Source organism: Myxine glutinosa, chromosome 5 (genome assembly GCF_964187855.1).
Source record: "Myxine glutinosa chromosome 5, kmMyxGlut1.1, whole genome shotgun sequence".
In the NCBI taxonomy this organism is placed as follows: domain Eukaryota; kingdom Metazoa; phylum Chordata; class Myxini; order Myxiniformes; family Myxinidae; genus Myxine; species Myxine glutinosa.
The window spans coordinates 118,235,163-118,256,426 of record NC_136265.1 but is presented as its reverse complement, the minus strand read 5'-3'; the positions used below and the strand labels follow the sequence as shown (position 1 = coordinate 118,256,426).

Below are 21,264 nucleotides of genomic sequence, written 5' to 3'. Positions count from 1 at the left end.
GTTATGAGCGGTTAATCTCAAATTCAGATCTAGCATTTGTAGCTAACAATGAAAGCTGTGAAGCGACTTGTTCTCTGTACTTTCACAATATGGTGACAACACAAAATAATACAGCACTGCAGGTAGCAGTCATTTACTGCCATCCATTGTCTGTCACTGTTTCTGGACAGGTCTTTGAGTCCAGGGTCGCATTAACCGCTTAGCCTCATTAGGATTGTCATTGGTTTATGGCACAGGTACATTAGTTCAGCGTATAACCTGAGAATGTGTGTGTGTGTGTGTGTGTGTGTGTGTGTGTGTGTGTGTGTGTGTGTGTGTGTGTGTGTGTGTGTGTGTGTGTGTGTGTGCTCGTGCACTTTAACAGGTTGCAGACATGCAAGGATTTTGTCATGGCACGGAGGTTGCTGGCAAAGTTTTGCTTTGACCTGACGCAGATTGCTGAGCAGGTGAGTTACCTTTCAATGCTGGCCGTTTATGACGTCACTCTGGGCATTCCTTTAACTGGTGTGTTGAGTGGAGTGGATTATCATGTTACCGTGAAGAGCACCGCAAAGTTGAACTCGGTGCGCGTAACATTGTATTACACCTGCAGTACAGGTGCACTAAGCATATGATACCTTTGTAGAATAAAGAACTAATGTTGCTGTTGAAGGATGGTGTTGATACCTTTGTTTTCCCATCTTCATTCACCTCACACACTTTCCCATCGTTCCTTTTCTATCACAGATTTGTTGCCAGTTTCTGGCCTAAGTGCCCTTACCTTTCCGTTCACCGTTACCTTCTCTTACAGGATTATACATCAGAGAAAACTGAACTTCAGATGGTCGTGAGTATATTGGAAGTTTTATTTATTTATTTATTATCCATCATTCACTTATTTCATTCATATCAGAAAATTATTTATTATTTTTCTTGTCATTCTTTTTAAGGCCTAACCTTACGTATGATCCTCAACTCCCACTGCGGTGGATTAGCCTTGACTTGAGGTGTGGTTGTAGTTATGTTGACTCCTTGGAATGACCTGAGTGTTACCTACATTATGAATAATAGGGAACCTTGAGTCGTTTCGAAGCAAGAAAATGAAAATACGTTCTTGTTTCCAGCAGAGCTCATCGTTTTTAATATGACAGGTACGGACAGGGCACAGGGAACACCCAAAAGGTTATACGAACCAGTTACTTACAATAGTCCAAGGCATGTCAAAATAATGTACAATGAGGCCAATAGGTCGAAATAAAGAAACATTTATATTTTTTATCAACAATTACTTTTACTTTATATGTTGAAAAAAATAATAAAATGTTGGTGTGCTTCGGACTTGTTTTTTGTATACACTAGCGTGACTCGGCGCTCGCGCCTCACCACACGTCGTTTCAGAGGGATAGGCATCTTTGAGCATTTCAATGTCTTTTGGGTCTTCAGGGTCTTTGTGGTCTTTTGGGTCTTTGTCTTAAGGGTCTTTTGGTTCCTCTGGGTCTTTAAGGAACTTTGGGGTCTTCAGGGTGTTTTGGGACTTCAGGGTGTTTTGGGTCTTCGGGGTCTTTGGTGTCTTCAAGGGCTTTTGGGTCTTTTGGTTCCTCTGGGTATTTAAGGGTCGTTGGGACTTTTTGGGTCTTTGGGGACTTTTGGGTCTTCGGGGTCTTTTGGGTCTACGGGGTATTTTGGGTCTTTGGGGTGTTTTGGGTCTTCGGGGTGTTTTGGGTCTTTGGGGTGTTTTGGATCTTCGGGGTATTTTGGGGCTTCGGGCCCATTTGGGTCTTCAGGGTATTTTTGAGCCTCAGGGCCTTCAAGGGTATTTTTCGTCTTTGGGGTATTTTGGGTCTTCGGGGTCTTTTGGGTCGTTAAGGGCATTTTTGGTCTTCAGGGGTGTTGGTGGTCTTACGGGTCTTGGGGGACCTAAAGGGTCATCAAAGGTCTGAGGGGTCTCAGCAGTCTAAACGTAATTAAGAGGGTGTTAATTTTATTTGAGGAAGAAGAAGACGTTTTCATCGCATATAAACATACTGCCACGGTTTTGAGATTGGCACATTGAAGTCATTAAAGGTTAATGGTTTGCCCCCCATAGTTAGTCACACGAGCAACATAAAGGCCCATTTGTAGCATAGTTATGTCTTAGTATGTGTAAGAATAGGCCATTTCCCCTCTTAGTACCTGCGTTGTGTAAAGACAGGAGAGTAGGCCCCATTCATTTTGTGTCCACCCTCCAATTCTACCTCTATGGGCGTAATTGATCCCGCGCCCCATTCGGCTGACCACTAGTCGAGTAACGCGAGGTAGGCCTGAAAAGTAGGGGTGCGGGGTCAGGGTGAGCGGCGTGGGGGAGACGGTAAGAGCCACCAGCCAATCACGGCTCTAGCGGCATGGCGTGAGAGGGCGTGGTAAAGCGCGTCTGGTGAGTTCGAGAAGGTTCGCGGGGCGTGCCTATATAACGCGCTGCGCAAAGCCCTCGAAAGGACTTGAACGGCGGTGGAGAAAGGATTAGGACTCGCAAGTGGATAGCGTTAAAGGACTTGTTGGGAGGGACCTGCTCGTAAAGGACTTGCAGAGGATACGCGCATTGTTTGAGAACTTGCAGAGGATACGCGCGTTGTTTGAGGACTTGCGCAGAGAGAGAGAAGAAGAGGCGTTGAACTGTACAAGTACACGGGCACAGCCAGACGTGCCGGTAACACATATAGCGCATTTCCAGCCACACGAGTAAGCGCGGCCATAGCTGCAAGTGAATAACCGCCGGCCGCACCAAAGTCCGCTCCCTACCAATTCGCCCCGTGATAACCCGCTCCGTTCAGACGACACGCAGTGAGCTGCTGCTTTCACCTAATTCCATCTCCAAGGGACGTGCCGGGGACCGAGAGAACTGCACGAGAGCCATCCCTGGGCGAGCTAGTGAACATCATCCTGCTCATCAGCAATCCCCGTGTGAGTGTGTGTGTGAGACGGGCCCGTTTGTCCTGGTTATTAAGTAAGACTGTATAAGGCTGCTCTGTGTCCCCTTTTCTTCTACCATTGTATAGTGTAAATAAATTCTGTTCTTCCTTCCATTCCATCGTCTTTGTGATTTCGCCAATGACTAAGCATGGTACGAATAAGAACCGCTTGAATCGGTGTCTAGTAATTAATAATAGCGCGAATCACATGTACGCAACCTCTGGGTGTATCACCAACACACGTGGTTCGTGCGGGGCTTATTTCCTCGCTTCCAGGGCAGCGCGAGTACTTATGTAACAGCGAATTTGGTCCTGAAACCCTATTTCGGGCTGTCCGGAAGGGACGTAATAGGTCCCGGGTCACGCCAGGTCAATCAAAGACAAGGGGACTAATCCCCCTTGGTAAGGGGAGAAGGCCGGCGGCGGATCCGCAACAATTGGTGTCAGGAGATTATTCCAAGAGATAGATGGCTTTAATCAGAATTTTAGGTAAATATGGTTTGACAACCATTTTCTCTGTAAAAAGAGGTGCTGATTCCAAAAAAAGCAGTCTTATTAATCCCAAGTAAGACAAAATTGCCATTTTGGCCTTTTTGACCCAAATTTTGACCGTATTTGCCAAAACCCGCTTTTCTTTCTGAAAAATATAATTTTTACCCAAAATAAATGTGTAATATATCAAATGAAAGCGCTTAACATGTAGAATACAGATTTGAAGTCAAAATGGAGATAACTGATGTCGTTTTTGAGATATTATTAAAATTGCCCACATTAGATCAATTTTTTATATATTTGTACGTGTTTTATTTCAGATGGATGATCGTATAGAAGTGCCGTTGCAGTGTGTGCTGCATATGATTGGTGATAAAGAACACGATGGTGATGCAGTGGTTCCATTCACTGAACAGACATGGGGAACAGCTGCTGACATAGCTCAAGCCAGAGAACAGTATCAGAAGAGATCAAAGTACCTTGTTATATGTCAATCCATTAACTTTGAAGCTGAACCACTGCCTCACTATGGCTTTCACAGTGGCTGTTATAGTAAATTTACAGCTTATCAGATACAATCAAAAGAAAAGAAAACATCTTCTGATAAAGATATTACTGTTGAAACAAGATCTATGGTGGAGAAACCAGCAATGGCAGCTATCTCAAGTACTGGAGTGCTGGAGAAAAAGTGTATTTTCTGCAAAGGTCCAAACCGCAAGCATTTCAAAAGCGGTTTTGAAACACTAGCTCCATGTGAGACTATACAGGCACAGGACAGTATTATAAATGCTGCAAGTCAGCAGGAAGACAAACAGTTTCTTCGTGAATATGAACACTGACTTTGTAGCTAAGGAAGTTAAGTACCATAATACGTGCAGAGGCAGGTATATTTCTAAGGGTGCCAAGGTCCAAACAAAAGATGAAGCCGCAACATACGCAATCAAACGAGAAACTGCTTTCATAAGATTACTGTTATATATAAACTCTGAAATCTTTCTGAAAGAATCCTCAAAGAAATTGGTGGATGTCAATGAAACCTACACTAAATTCCTTGTAGAAGAAGGGTTTAAGGAGCCGAACCCAGAGCCATACCATCTTTTGTCCAAAATCAAAGAATATTATGGCAGTAAGCTTCTGGTTGGCCAAGAAAGTAAAAAACAAGGTATCTATATCTCTATTGCAAAGGATGCAATGGACAACGAAATAAAGAATGTAGCTTTGTTCCTCAGAGCGAAGATCCAGAAGCTCAGTGAGAATAACACTCTTCCAAACCCCATTACAGTAGAAGCGATCCTTGAAGGTCAGTGTACGAATATACCTGCTGAACTATCAGTGTTTTATCGGATTATGTACACTGGCTCAAAAGATGAAGCCAGTGAGAGAGTTGAGCGTTATATTGAATCATCAGCTGAAGATGACATCTACAAAGCTACTGGTGGAAGAGTGAAGCCATCGAAACACATATTGCTTGGAATGAGCTTGAAGAGTATTACTGGTTCCAGGAAGGTTCAGGAAGTTGTTAATCACTTCGGCCACTGTATAGGATATCATACTGCAGAAGAATATGAGACTCAAATTGCTGCCAACATTATTGAGAAGAAACAAGTTCTTCCCGATGGCCTAGAACCAAGCAAGGGACTAAGTACGAACTCAGCATGGGACAACTATGATGAATCAATGTATCATGACACACAGGGCATCTGTATCCAAAATGAGGTTCCAGTTACATCATCATCAACAGAAACAGCGACAACATCCACTACAAACCCACCATCAATTACAGCATCAGCATCATTGTCTATGAAAGCACAAACCAAGAGAAGTCTTGAAATTTGAAACTCAAGATATCACAGTTTTCGTTTGATATACAAACCATGGACAATCCTGCAAACTACAAAGCTTGTGTTGCGAGAGATGTTGCATGGACAATATCTTGCAAAACAAACAAACAAACAAGTACCAATGTGGTCTGGCTGGAACTCCACAATAGCCAAAGATGATTTACCATCTCAAAATATAGGCTATTTGTCAAACATCGGAGCCCCTCCTACACAACATGATGTAGTGAATGAAACGATGAAAAGAAATGTGACCCTTGCTGAAGAGTGTAAGGAAGATTTCATTGCAACAGCCTATGACTTGGCTATAGCCAAGCCAGCATCTCAATTGCAGGACACAATGCGACCTAAGTTTTACAATGTCTTCATTTGCTTTGGGGCTTTCCATATTATGTTCCGCTATCTGTCAGCAATGGGGTACCTCATAGATGCATCAGGTGCAGCCCACATTTTAATGGAAAGTGGTGCCCTCACCAAGGGTTCCCTCGATGCCTTTCTATCAGGAAAATACTACAATCAGTCAAGAAGAATGCATGTGCTCCTAGCCACTGCTATGCGGATCAAGCACATTGATTTGTTCTTGCAACTGCAAGAGCCAAATGACAGCTATGTACATTTGGTTGAAGCTCTGAAGACTGTTCAGGCATTGCCGTCACCTGAGAGGATGGAAGATTTGGAGGAAAGTGATGATTACATAGCATTCATGACAACCTATGAAAGTTTTTGTGATGAGACCAGAGCTGGTAAACATGGTGTTAATGCACAGTTCTGGAGAAACTACATTGACATGGTTGATATCTACATGCTGTTCAGTAGAGCTGTCCGAACAAATGATGTGGATATTTTCATCGTCATGCTTGGGAAAATGATTGACATTTTTTTTGCTGCAAGTCGCCACAATTATGCGCGCTACATGTGCTTGTATTATCACAGACTCTTGAACATGGATACTACCCATCCTGGCATTAGGCAACAACTTGAAAGCGGTGCTTTATCAGTGAGGTTGTCATCCAATTCCTTTGCCAGACAACCAGTGGATCAAGCACTCGAGAGTACGATAAATGCAGATGCAGCTTCACGACAAACTGGAATAACTTCTTTCCATCAAAGCCAAGGAGCAACCAGGCGCTGGACAGTTACTAGATCAGCTAGAAGCACCATAGTTAGGCATCTGTTTGAAAAAGCATCAATAAAGAAGGATATAAATCCAAGCCATGAAACACGAAAATCGAAAGTCAGTAAATTCCAAATAAACTTGGAAAACATTTCCCAGATTATTGATACTACTATGAATCCTTTTGTTGAGTCTTTGCTTGGAGACACCAATCTCTACTGTATAGCTGATGGCAAGAAAATGCCAGATAAAGTAAAAGATGACATGCTAAATCTCTTCGCCTTGGGGAAGAAGTGGAAAGATGGGTTCGTCCAGGGATGCTTTGATGATCCTACCAGGTTTGAGAGGCCACTGCAAAGAAGAAAAGTAAGCAACTTTGCCAGTTCTGCTATCAAAAGCAAAATCCGAGGTATAGATGAAAAGGTTGTTGAGCTGAAGACAACATGAGACTTGATGGGCAGATTGGTCTATCTTGCTTGTACCAGAAATATTGAGGTTGAAAAGGTGTTTCCTTTTCCACTTACCCCGGTCCCCCTCTCCTTGGCCAGCATTTTTGGCACAGTGAAGAAGACACCTGAGTACAAACTCTCCAAGCACCTTGAAGATTTGATTACACACACAGAGCCGACAGTGGTTAATACATTTCTTTATGATGCCATCTATCTATAATTCCAGTAATCTCTGTACGTTTGTACGTTTGTACGTCTGTACGTCTGTACGTCTGTACGTTTGTCTGTGACCGCTGTTTCTCGACAACTACCGGTCCGATATACTTGAAACTTGCCAGGTATATTGCTGGGGACCCGAGGATGTGCCTTTTCAAGGTTTGAAATTAATCGGACAAGTACTTACCGAGCTATGGCGATTTAGCCGTTCGCCGTTCGCTTTGCCGTTGCGAATGGACCAAACCATTCATGTAAATAGAGGGGGGGGGGGGGTTCTGTGGTCGTTCGCTTTGGCTTTGCGAATGGACCAAACCATTCATGTAAATAGAGGGGGGGGTTCTGTGGTCGTTCGCTTTGGCTTTGCGAATGGACCAAACCATTCATGTAAATAGAGGGGGGGGGGGGGGGGGGGGTTCTGTGGTCGTTGCGAATGGACCAAACCATTCACATCGAATCATCGAATCACATCGAATGGACCAAACCGTTCGCTTTGGACCAAACCATTGCATGTAAATAGAGGGGGGGGGTTCTGTGGTCGTTGCGAATGGACCAAACCATTTCATGTAAATAGAGGGGGGGGGGGGATATAATTTTAGATATATATATAGTACGGGCATTGGCAAGGAACGGGCACCCACGTACGGGCAATGCCCTAGTGTTTATAATCCAGTCATTGCCCACCAACTTGCCTCATAATTTTGGGAAAGTAGCAGAGCTGGTTCTGAAGATTATATGCAGTACACAGGCAGATGAAATACACTTTGTCTGTGACAGTTATGTGAAAAGCATAAAGAATGCTGAGCAACAGGCAAGAGGTGCAAATGATGGATCATTTAACATCACTGGTGCAGATCAGTTAAGTCCTAAAGATTTCAGATATGCCTTGAGATCACCAAATTTCAAAACATCACTTATCAAGTTCTTCATGGAGGAGTGGAAACTTAACAATTATGCAGCTATCATAAAACAAAAAAAAGTTGTTGTTGCACATGAAAATCAGTGTGTTCAGTATACAGCTACGCTAACAGGAAATGTAGAACACAATGAGGTACCAGACTACATATGCTCACATGTGGAGGCAGATACTAGCCTGGTGTACCATCTCAGCATAGTGTCAGAAGCATCACCAGGACAGAATGTCGTTGTCCGTGTAACAGACACTGATATCATGGTTATCCTCCTCTATCATGCCAGACAACTAAAGGTCACTGTGTGGATGGACCTTGGACATTCTGGTGATAACACTAGAAGGTACGCCCATATCACTGCACTAGCAAACCACATTGGTCCAGTACTTTGCAAGGCATTGCCAGGATATCATGCTCTGACAGGATGTGATTACACATCACCCTTCTTTAGGAAGGGAAAGGTGAATCCACTGAAGAAAGCTGAAAAGTGTCCTCTCCATCTTGAAGGCTTCGGCAGTCTTGGAGAGAACACCACCTTTGTTGATGATGACAGCCTTGTTGAACAATATGTCTGTTCACTCTATGGTCAGGGAACATTATTATCTGTGAATGAGGCAAGGTTGAGAATTTTCCTGCAGAAATACAAACCGACCAATCCAGACAGTCCATTGGAGAAAATAAAAGGAATTGATGCAGGCATGCTTCCACCCTGCAAAGATGTTCTGGTACAAAAATTGGCACGGTGCAACTATGTGGCATATCTCTGGAAACATGCACATCTAAGAGATCCACTAGAGAATATTCAACCCACAGATCATGGCTGGAAGGAGGTTAATGGACTCTTCCTACCAGTATGGTTTACTGGCAGTCAAATGCCAACTATACTTTCTGAGACCATTGAACCAGAAGATATTGCAGATGGAGATGAGGATGGTGAAGACAATGACAGTATTACTGATGCTGATTCAGATGATAACGATGACAGTGATGATGAAGATGGAAATGACGGATTTTGACCAAATACGGTCAACATTTTGGTAAAAAGAGGCCAACATGGCAAAAGCGTGTCATGTATTATTAAAATGTCTGTATCTTCCCTAAAAGTTAATCATTTTCAAATATGATTTCACATTTGCAATCTCCATACAACAACAACAACATGCATTTTAAAGGCCATTTTCTCTGCTAGAGCGGGGGTTAGCCCGCTCGGAGCTATATCCTGGCGCATCCCGCTCAGAGCGGGATGTAAGGTATTTTTTGATATATAATATAAGGAATTAATAGATGTTTATATTTTTCCTACGAGTCATAAACATAATTAATTTTCAGGAAAATATGAAAAAAATCAAAATCTTTACTCCTAAATTAACAATATCACAAAAACGACATCAGCTATCTCCGTTTTGACTTCAAATCTGTATTCTATATGTAAAGCGCTTTCATTTGATATATTACACAATAATTTTGGGTAAATATTATATTTTTCAGAAAGAAAAGCGGGTTTTGGCCAAATATGGTCAAAATTTGGGTCAAAAAAGGCCAAAATGTCAATTTTGTCTTATTTGGGGTTAATTAGACTGCTTTTTTTGGAATCAGCACCTTTTTTTACATAGAAAATGGTTGTCAAACCATATTTACCTAAAATTCTGATTAAAGCCATCTATCTCTTAGGGTAGATGGGATAGGACCCAAAGTACACTTAACGCACTCAAAATTACGAGCGACCAAAATTTAATTATTAACATCCAAATTAAATTCGTGCCATGGCTAGCCAAGACGGTCGAATGCCGGTGGGGTGTAGAAGAGGAGGTAGATAACGAAGAATCAATAACCCAGGACCCCCGGGAGGAAGTGGGAGAAGAGGAGGACAGTGATGAGGGGCTGGCTGTAGGGGTAGAAAATGGCGGCGCCTCGCACATGGCGGCGGAAGGCGAGCCCGCGGAGTGGACCGGGCGTGACATTGGGTTATACCTGACCCAGATAATGAGGAAATTGGACGCCCAGGGTAACAAATCCACCAAAGAAATAAGGGAAATGAAAAACGAAACCAAAGAATTTAAAGAAATGATGGGCACCCAAAAGAATGACATGGATAAAATAAATGAAAGAATGGACACCCGAGGGGAGTTAATAAAAGAATTGGGGGACAAATTCACCCGGAACATTAAAAAAATGGGGGAAGACTTTGGGTGCAGGTCGAGCGAAGAGGTCGCAAAGGTACGCGATGAGGTAACGTGGTGTGAGGAACATGTGTGGAGTGAGCCTGAGCGAGGCGCAGTTAAAATGACTGGGGATAACGAAATAGCGGCACGGGGTGTAGAGGAGCCGACGGCCGCTGAATTGGACAAGGAAAATGTATGGGCGCGAACGGTCGAGGTGGAAAAGGAGATAATTCAATTTGAAGGAATAATGGGGGCCGAAGAGACGGCAGAGTTAGAAATTAAATCGAAGAAAGAAATGGAATGCATCCAAAGTTTGTGTTCACATCGTGATGCCGTGCTGTCTAACCCCAATGAGAGTTTACAGGTGTTGGCGGGAAAGCCGGAGAAGAAGGTCCTTAAGGTGAGTAGGAACGTGTATGGTGCGAAAATGTTTGGCGCGAAAAGATTTTGGCGCGCTTGGGATCGAGACGCAACCCTGGCACTCGTGGAAGGTCCGTGGTGCAATGTGTGAAAACGAATGGCGCGCGCGTGCGAAGGAAGTGTGCACCGGAGTGAGGGTGTGCGATGGCCGAGTGTATAACGGAGTGTGCAAGTGGTATGAGAGCGCCAGGATGTACGTGAGGGTGTGTGATTACGGAGTGTGCGAATGCCGTGAGTGCACCTGTGTGGTGTGCACGAGAGCGTGCGGTAATAGAATGCAGGGAATGTATGAGAAGCGCTGGAGCGCAGAGTTGTGCGAGTAAGGAACGGGCCGCGTATGGTGAGAACGCGGTCTGAGCATCGACGCAGACCGGGGGAGCGTTTAGGGCGACGGATAGCCAACGTGAGCCCTCGGTGCGTGGTGCGCTTTGTGTGCTGCAACTGATAAAGTTGATAAAGCGCCGCTTTAAGTGGCGTCGATGTCACGCAGTCGGACCACATGAGATTGGCCCTGCTGGCAATAAAAACGGACACGGTTTGTACATTGTATTCTGGTGTGCCAAGAAAGAAGACCTTTAAGTTTTTTTTATTATTGCACACCGAAGATGAAGCAGGAAGCAAGAAGATGCAGCCAAGCAGCAACTATGACATTTGAAATGTGAACTTTTTGTGAAATGTGTATTGGTGCATTGGTGCATTGCTGTGTTTCTCCCCTCCAAACTTTTTTCCAAAAAGAACAGGTCCTGGGTTAAAGGAATGTAAATAATTAGGGTTTGTAGTTGTAAATAAGATGCTACCCACCGGCTTTATGTTCAGTTTCAAAACAATTCTGCAATTCAGTTAGCTATGGGTGTGAGTCAGTTAGAGTTAGTACACAACGCAGTAGGTGGGACATATCTAGTGTTGTAAAACTGTCACATACAGGGAGTTAGATTAAATGTTAGAGGGGAACCACATCTAAGTGTCACATGTAATTTAAAAACTAGTCCTAAACCCTTTTCAAAACCAGTCGTTCTCACTTGTGTGGGTTCGACTCGGGCACGGGTCTGGCAAGGGAGGGGGGCAGTGCTACGGTTTTGAGATTGGCACATTGAAGTCATTAAAGGTTCAAGGGTTGCCCCCCATAGTTAGTCACATGAGCAACATAAAGGCCCATTTGTGGTATAGTTATGTCTTAGTATGTGTAAGAATAGGCCATTTCCCCTCTTAGTACCTGCATTGTGTAAAGACAGGAGAGTAGGCCCCATTCATTTTGCGTCCACCCTCCAATTCTACCTCTATGGGCGTAATTGATCCCGCGCCCCATTCGGCTGACCATTAGTCGAGTAACACGAGGTAGGCCTGAAAAGGAGGGGCGCGGGGTCGGGGTGAGCGGCGTGGGGGAGACGGTAAGAGCCACCAGCCAATCAGGGCTCTAGCGGCATGGTGTGAGAGGGCATGGTAAAGCGCGTCTGGTGAGTTTGAGAAGGTTCGCAGGGCGTGCCTATATAACGCGCTGCGCAAAGCCCTCGAAAGGACTTGAACGGCGGTGGCGAAAGGATTAGGACTCGCAAGTGGACAGCGTTAAAGGACTTGTTGGGAGGGACCTGCTCGTAAATGACTTGCAGAGGATATGCGCGTTGTTTGAGGACTTGCGCGGAGAGAGAGAGAGAGAGAAGAAGAGGCGTTGAACCGTGCAAGTACGCGGGCGCAGCCAGACGCGCCGGTAACGCATATAGCGCATTTCCAGCAACGCGAGTAAGCGCGGCCATAGCCGCAAGTGAATAACCGCCAGCCACACCAAAGTCCGCTCCCTACCAATTCGTCCCGTGATAACCCGCTCCGTTCAGACGACACGCGGCGAGCTCCGGCTTTCACCTACTTCCCTCTCCAAGGGACATGCCGGGGACCGAGAGAACTGCACGAGAGCCATCCCTGGGCGAGCTGGTGAACATCATCCTACTCATCAGCAATCCCCGTGTGAGTGTGTGTGTGAGACGGGCCTGTTTGTCCTGGGTATTAAGTAAGACTGTATAAGACTGCTCTGTGTCCCCTTTTCTTCTACCATTGTATAGTGTAAATAAATTCTGTTCTTCCTTCCAATTCGATCGTCTTTGTGATTTCGCCATTGACTAAGCGTGGTACGAATAAGAACCGCTTGAATCGGGGTCTAGTAATTAGTAATAGCGCGAACCATGTGTACGCAACCGCTCGGCGTATCACCAACACACGTGGTTCGTGCGGGGCTTATTTCCTCGCTTCCAGGGTAGCGCGAGTACTTAGGTAACAGCGAATTTGGTCCTCAAAACCCGATTTCGCGCTGTCCGGAAGGGACGTAATCGTTCCCTGGTCACGCCAGGTCAGTCAAAGACAAGGGGACGGATCCCCCCTTGGTAATGGGAGAAGGCCAGCGGCGGATCCGCAACAATACAAACAAACAGACAAACATAACCATATAGGGGAGAGGTAGGTTAGTTGATACACTTTTCAGTTTTGTTGGCCTATAATGAAGACTGTTACCTCGGCAGGATTCATGAACTGTCCAAAATAAATATCAGGGTCTTGTACATATCTGTGAAGCATGCCAGACCCGCTTCATTATCAAACTTGGAATGGTGGCTCACAAAAAAAACTTTCTCAAACGTATCATCTGACCTGACCAAGTGGGTTAGTTGATACACCTTGGTAGGCGTAAATGAGTTAGATGATACATCGACTTACATGGTGAATGAGTTAGATGATACATCGATTTACATGGTGAATGGGTTAAATGATACATTGATTTACATGGTGAATGAGTTAGATGATACATCGATTTACATGGTGAATGAGTCAGATGATACATTGACTTACATTTACATTGGGCAGGGTACAGCCCGATGTACCCCGTGGGGGACCCCACTCCCTCTCGTCAAAACTCAAGGTGGGGAACCTGATCGAAGCAAGGGTGGAAATCACTCCATTTGTGATGACGAAACGTCTGATGCCCGAAGTGGAGATCGGTTTCTGAGGTTTGGGACATGGAATGTAGGGACAATGACAGGGAGATCAGGAGAAGTGGTGGAAGTATTGTTCAGAAGAAGAGTGGACATATGTTGTGTGCAGGAGACGAGATGGAAGGGAAGTGGTGTGAGAATGGTGAAGGGTAGGCAGGGACAGAAATACAAGTTTGTGTGGCAAGGGTGCCCGGAGGGCGTGCATGGCGTTGGTGTCCTGTTTTCTGAGGAGTTTGTAGACAGTGTGGTGAGTGTGACTGGAGTGAGTGATAGGTTGATGATGGTGAAAATGATGATTGGAAAGCTCTTGGTGAACGTCATCTCGGGATATGCTCCGCAGGTTGGTCGGAGCGATGAAGAGAAGGACAAGTTCTGGTGTGCAATAGAGAAGCTGATGGAAAACGTGAAAGATGAGGAAGTTGTTGTGGTAGGAGGAGACCTAAATGGACATGTGGGAAGGAGTATGGACGGTTTTGGGGGAGTTCATGGGGGTTATGGATATGGTGTGAGAAATGGAGAAGGTGAAAGGATTTTGGAGTTTGCTGATGGAGCTGATTTGTTGATTTGTAATACTCAGTTCCAGAAAGAGGATAATAAGCTTGTTACATACACGTCAGGTGGGTCGACGACAACCGTTGACTACCTGATGGTGCGTAGGCGAGATAGTTGGCACCTCCGGGACACAAAGGTGGTCCCGGGGGAGGAGGCTGTTTCACAGCACCACTTGGTTGTCTGCGACATAAGGGTGAAAGGTGCGAGGAGAGCTCGGCGGGTGAAGTACGAACCGAGAATGAAGGTGTGGAGGTTGAAAGAGGTGACAGTAAGGGAAGCATTAAAAGAGAGGCTGAGTAGGGTAGAGGATGATGTGGTTGAGCTTGAAATGGCTTGGATGTCAATGAAAGATAGTCTGTTGGGAGCTGTTGGTGAGGTATGTGGATGGACAAAAGGACCACCGAGGCACTCGGAAACATGGTGGTGGAATTATGAAGTTGGAAAGAGGATTGACGAGAAGAGGAAGAAGTTCAAGGAGTGGCAGAAGGCGAAGGGTATGGGGGCAGAAAAAGCAGAGCATGAAAGTTATAAGGCAGCCAAGAAGGCTGCAAAGAAAGAAGTAGCATAGGCGCAGAAGGCATGTAGGAAAATGTTCGGAGAACGCTTGGATTTGGAAGAGAGTCAGAGAGTGGTATTCAGGATTGCAAAGCAGATAGCGAAAGAGAGGTGCGATGTGATGGGGGTGAATTGCTTGAAGGATGAAGTGGGACAAATCGTTGTGGACCCAGATGGAATTAAAGGAAGATGGAAGAGATATATGGAAATGCTGTTGAATGCAGAGAATGAATGGTATGGCAACATAGAGAGTAACCCAGTTTTTGGACCGGCAGAGAAGATAACTGACAAGGAAGTTGAGGAAGCGATAAAAGCAATGAAGAGTAGAAAAGCGGGAGGGCCGACGGGAGTTGTGGGAGATATGTTGAAGGCAGCAGGATGTTGGGGTGTGAAGAGAATGACAGAGATCTATAATCTGGTGGTGAAAGAAGGCCGCATTCCAGTGGATTGGAAACTGAGTACCCTCGTCCCTCTATACAAGGGGAAATGTGACCCTCTGGACTGTGGCTCCTATCGAGTGATAAAGTTATTGGAGCATGGAATGAAGGTATTGGAAAGGGTGTTGGAGAGGAGGATAAGGAAGAAAGTGAAGATTGACGAAATGCAGTTTGGATTTATGCCAGGAAGAGGAACAACAGACGTGCTTTTTATTGTGAGGCAGTTGCAGGAGAAGTACATGGAGAAGAGGAAGAAGTTGTTTCTTGGGTTTGTTGATCTGGAGAAAGCATTCGATAGGGTTCCACGCGAAGTAGTGACATGGGCATTGAGGAAGTTAGGAGTGGAGGAATGGTTGATCAAAGTAGTGATGGCAATGTACAAAAGAATGTGCACAGCTGTAAGGACGAAGGACGGGAACAGTGGTGAGTTTGAGGTGAAGGTGGGAGTGCACCAGGGGTCGGTACTAAGTCCACTACTATTTGTAGCTGTGATGGAGGTGCTGGCTTGGAACGTAAAGGAGGGTTTACCGTGGGAGTTGTTGCATGCAGATGATCTGGTGTTGATTGCAGAAAGTATGGATGGACTGAAGGAGAAGATGAACAAGTGGGAGGAATGTATGGATACAAAAGGTCTGAAGGTGAATATCGGAAAGACGAAGGTAATGGCAAGTGGTAAAGGATGTGGTGAGGTGGAAATAACTGGGAATTGGCCGTGTGCTGTTTGCAGGAAGGGTGTCGGAGTGAACTCCATTCAATGTACAATGTGCGCTGAGTGGGTTCATCAAAAATGTAGTGGTCTGAGAGGGTCATTAACCTGTGTGGCAGCTACATTCAAATGTAAGGTGTGCACAAAGGGAGCTGCAGATGGAGGAAATGTTGAGTTGGATCTTGGAGACGGCGTGAAGCTGGAAGGTGTGAAAACATTTTGCTACCTCAGAGACGTGCTGAATGGAGAAGGTGGATCAGACTCGGCAACGGTTGCTGGAGTGAGATGTGCATGGAAGAAGTTTCGGGAACTGAGTGGCGTGCTGATGAGGAGGGGAGTGTCGTTGAAGCTGAAGGGAAAGGTGTATGCTGCGTGTGTGAGAAGTGTTATGATTTATGGGAGCGAGACATGGGTAATGAAAGTAGAGCAGCAACAAATGCTGGAAAGGGTGGAAATGCGAATGGTTCGGTGGATGTGTGGAGTATCATTGACAGAGAGGAAGACAAATTATGAATTGCGAAAGATGATGGGAATAGAGCCTGTGATGGATGCTGTGAAGAGGAACAGGTCGAGATGGTTTGGTCATGTGTTGAGGAAGGATGAAAGTGACTGGTCGAGAAGAGTGATGGAAATGAATGTAGAAGGAAGTAGAGGACGGGGAAGACCGAGAAAGACTTGGCTAAAGATGGTGGAAGAAGAAATGCGGGCAAGGGCGTTAACAAGGGGAGATGCAGAAAATAGGGCAAAATAGAGAAGATTGTCATGGGGACCGCAAGGCTAACCCCCGCTCTAGCAGGGAAAATGGCCTTAAAATGCATGTTGTTGTGTTGTGTTGTGATACATCGATTTGCATGGTGAATGAGTTAGATGATACATCGATTTACATGGTGAATGAGTTCGATGATACATCGATTTCCATGCTGAATGAGTTCGATGATACATCGATTTTCATGGTGAATGAGTTAGATGATACATCGATTTGCATGGTGAATGAGTCAGATGATACATCGATTTACATGGTGAATGAGTTAGATGATACATTGATTTACATGGTGAATGGGTTAGATGATACATCGATTTACATGGTGAATGAGTGAGCTGATACATTGATTTACATGGTGAATGGGTGCGATGATACATTGATTTACATGGTGAATGAGTTAGATGATACATCGATTTGCATGGTGAATGAGTTAGATGATACATCGATTTACATGGTGAATGAGTTAGATGATACATTGATTTACATGGTGAATGGGTTAGATGATACATCGATTTACATGGTGAATGAGTGAGCTGATACATTGATTTACATGGTGAATGGGTGCGATGATACATTGATTTACATGGTGAATGGGTTCAATGATACATCGGTTTACATGGTGAATGAGTTAGATGATACATCGATTTACATGGTGAATGGGTTAATAATAATAATAATTCATTTATTTTGTATAGCGCTTTTCAAGAAGCCCAAAGGCGCTTTGACAGAGTGGAAAACATAATGCATAACAATACATGAAAACAACAATTACAAAAAGACAAGAATCAATAGGGAAATATTTAAAGCAAAAGGAGGGAGAAGGAGAAGAGATAGTCAGGGGTTAAATGCTGTGGGTTGAATGTTGAATGCAGTGTTGAACAGGTGGGTCTTTAGTGATGTTTTGAATGTGGTGAGTGAGGAGGAGTCTCTGATGGTGTGAGGTAGTGAGTTCCAGAGGGTGGGAGCAGCGATGGAGAAGGCCCTGTCCCCCCAGGATCTGAATTTGGTCCGGATGGAGGGGGTCAGGAGGTTGGTACCAGCAGAGCGGAGGTTGCGGGTGGGAGTGTGTCTGGAGAGGAGGTCAGCCAGGTAGGATGGGGCCAGGTTATGGAGGGCTTTGTATGTCAAGAGGAGGGTTTTGTTCTGGATTCTCTGGGGGATGGGGAGCCAGTGAAGCTTGTAAAAGACGGGGGTGATGTGGTCATGGGTCAGGGAATGGGTGAGTAGACGGGCAGCGGAGTTCTGAATGTATTGGAGTTTATTGGTGATTTTTGAGGGTGAACCATAGAGGAGGCTATTGCAGTAGTCCAGACGGGAGGTGATGAAGGCGTGGATGAGGGTTTCTGCAGCCGTGGAGGAGAGGGATGAGCGGAGGCGGGCAATGTTTTTCAGGTGAAAGAAGGCTGACTTTGTGATCTGTTTAGTGTATTTGTCGAAGGAGAGGGTTTGGTCAAAGATGACGCCAAGATTCCGGATGTGAGGGGAGGTGGATACCGGGATACCGTCGATGTTGAGGGCAAAGTTATGGGTGGATTTTGTGAGCGTTTTTGGGCCAATGATGATTATTTCAGATTTATCACAGTTAAGCTTGAGGAAGTTGATTTGAAGCCAGGATTTTATTTCAGTGATGCAGTTTGTCAGGATAGAGTGGGTGTCGGTGGAGACGGACTTGGTGGAGATGAAAAGCTGGATGTCATCGGCGAAGCAGTGGAATTGGAGACCATGACGGTGGATTAAGTGACCGAGGGGGGACAGGTAAAGGATGAAGAGGAGGGGGGCAAGAACTGAACCTTGGGGGACACCTTGGGGGAGGGGAGCAGTGGGGGATTTGCAGTTATTGATGGAGATGAACTGGCGTCTGTCAGAGAGGTATGATTTAATCCAAGAGAGGGCAGTGCCGGTAACGTTAAAGGTGGATTCAAGTCGGGTGAGGAGGATGGTGTGATTGATGGTGTCAAAGGCAGCGCTGAGGTCGAGGAGGACGAGAATGTTGAGGTTGCCAGCATCAGAGGAGAGGAGAAGGTCGTTGGTGATTTTGAGGAGAGCAGTTTCAGTACTGTGGTTGGAGCGGAATCCGGATTGGAATGTTTCATACAGGTTATTGGCAGAGAGGTGATGTTTGAGTTGAGTGGCTACAGCGCGTTCCAAAACTTTTGACAGAAAGGGTAGGTTGGAGATGGGTCTGAAGTTGTTTAGGGTGTCAGGGTTTAGACCGGGTTTTTTTAGAATGGGGGTAACAGCAGCAATTTTGAGGGAAGGTGGGACGATGCCTGTAGACATGGAGGAGTTTATTGTTGCAATGATAAGTGGAGAGAGAGCAGGGAGGGAGGCCTTGACAAAGCTGGAGGGGATGGGGTCAAGAGTGCAGGTGGCAGTTTTCATTCGTATGAGGAGTTCAGAGAGGTCAGTAGGGGAGATTTGGGAGAACCGAGACAGGGGATGGCAGGACAAGGGGGGGCAGGTGGTTGGAGGGGGAGCGGGTGCGGCGGTGGTCAAGCTGTTGTAGATGTTGTCAATTTTGCATTGGAAGAAAGAGAGGAAGGAGATGCAGTTGTCTACTGTGAATGACTGGGTGGTGGTGTTCAGGGGGCGGAGGAGTTTGTTTATTCTCGAGAAGAGTGCTTTTGGGTTTCTGGAGCCAGAGTGGATAATTTGAGAGTAGTAGGCGGAGCGGGCACGGGAGAGGGCATCTTTGTAGTGCTGTAGGTGGTCCTTGTAGGCTTGGGAGTGAACTGTGAGACCTGTTTAATTGCGGAGTCTTTCAAGTTGGCGAGCACGAGTTTTCATCAGGCGGAGTTCAGGGGTAAACCAGGGAGCGGAATGGGTGAAAGAAACTGTTTTGGTTTTTACAGGCGCAAGCTGGTCAAGGCAGGAGGAGAGAGTGTGGTTGTAGTAGTCAGTGAGGTTGGAAGGGGTGTGGAGGTCAACGAAGGGAGAAGTGGACATTTTTTCAGAGAGGGTGGATGAGAATGAGGTAGGTGAAAGAGCGTTTAGCTTACGGAAGGTGATAGTGCGATAACGTCTTGGTGTTGGGGTGGGGATGTTGATGGTCATAGTGATAGCTAAGTGGTCAGAGAGGGTGAGGTCGGAGCCAGAGAGATGGTGCAAATTTAATCCAGTGGAGCAGACAAGGTCCAAAATGTGACCACGGATATGGGTAGGAAAGTCGACATGTTGAGTGAGGTTAAAGCAGGCGAGTAAATCAGTGAAATCAGTGGTTATTGTGGAGTCAGTGGAGTCCATGTGGATATTGAAATCACCAAGGAGGAGGATTGAGGGGGAGAGGGAACATAGCTGGGTCAGAAAGTAGGTTAGATGATACATTGATTTACATGGTGAATGAGTTAGATGATACATTGATTTACATGGTGAATGGGTTAGATGATACATCGATTTACATGGTGAATGAGTGAGCTGATACATTGATTTACATGGTGAATGGGTTAGATGATACATCGATTTACATGGTATTTCTGCCAATGGTAACAAATTAACATGCACATAATTACAGATACACATCAAACTCGGCTACATACCATCATTTCTGTATAATATTTGTACTAATGGTATTTTCAGTCGATGAGCACTGTTAATTAAAGCTGTTTGTTTGTTATTTATTCAGTTGTATACCTGCTATGTATGGATAGGTAATGTAAAGTAGATCTAACAATAGGGCTAAAGGTTAAGTTGGAGAGAAAAAAAAGATCTGCCAAACAAATGAATCGGCAAGCATGAAATGTCAGGAACGGAACACGATTCACAACTCAGATGGACACAACTCTTATATTCTAAAGATGTACAGTGTAGGCTATATAGGCCTACATATATTATGATGTATGAAGCCCAGTTACAAATGGCTGCAGCATTGTCTTGTAAAAAAACAAAACAATGAATGAGTTAGTTGGTACAGGTCGGTAGGGTTAGTTGATACGCGTATCAACTAACCTACTCAGACTGTATCATCTAACCCATCCATGGGTTTTTTGCAACACATGTTGCCCACATGCTTTTGTGTATTATCCTGACAATCAAAGCAGTGTAGGCTGAAAGCCATTTTCACAAGGTATAATCAACCAATGAGAACCCCTGTGAAACATATGTAGTATTATCACAATAAATGATCTTAACTTTTGTTGGCGTTTTTACTCAGGAGGACACAAATCAGGTTTTTTGGAGAATCACACCCTTTCTTTGTCTGTAACTTCTTGACCTACTTATCAATGATATCGAATGCAACTAGCAAACAACAGAGGGCAGCATTTACACAAGTTTCATTTATCAGGGCCAGGAGGAAGGTTGTATCAACTAACCTTCTGTATCAACTAACCTGCCTCTCCCCTACGTTTGCTCTATTATAATAAGATTTCCAAAGCGAGTGGAAGAGCTAGAGCACATAATGGATCAGGATGCAACAGAACAAAAGGAACAGCATAAAGAGAGGAAGGAAACGTCAGCAGCCGGGCTGATGGAGAAAATAGATGGAGACGGTTGCAGATCAAGTGCACAACAAGGGTTGCGGGTGGTGATGGGGGTTAAGGGAGAACGCAAGGGGTGGGCAACATGTATACAGAAGCAACATTTGGGGGACGGGTGGTGGTTTTGAATGGGAGATGATCTGAGATGGTGGTGAACAGCTGTCTTGAAGACCTGGAGAAAAGAAAGAGACGGAAGATAATGTGGAAGGTGTTTCCACAGGTAGGACACAAAGCGGAAAAAATGAGTGGTGGTGAGCAGTGGTTCTACATTTTGG

At 45.1% G+C, this 21,264-nt stretch overlaps 2 protein-coding genes across 6 annotated transcripts in view; one reads left to right on the top strand and one right to left on the bottom strand.

Moving 5' to 3' along the window:
• The window catches only part of HDX (highly divergent homeobox), a 131,584-nt gene extending 123,378 nt beyond the window's left edge, over positions 1-8,206 (bottom strand). Inside the window, exon 1 of the mRNA XM_068116421.2 lies at positions 8,107-8,206. The gene's annotated coding sequence lies outside the window, so the exon portion shown is untranslated. The remainder of the gene's footprint in view (positions 1-8,106) is intronic.
• CNKSR1 (connector enhancer of kinase suppressor of Ras 1) overlaps positions 1-21,264 on the top strand; it is a 153,756-nt gene that overhangs the window by 20,115 nt on the left and 112,377 nt on the right. For all 5 annotated transcript variants that reach the window (XM_068116429.2, XM_068116427.2, XM_068116431.2 and 2 more), the window contains 2 exons: positions 365-446; positions 791-826. In XM_068116429.2, the coding sequence (XP_067972530.2) occupies positions 365-446; positions 791-826 (118 nt within the window). The remainder of the gene's footprint in view (positions 1-364; positions 447-790; positions 827-21,264) is intronic.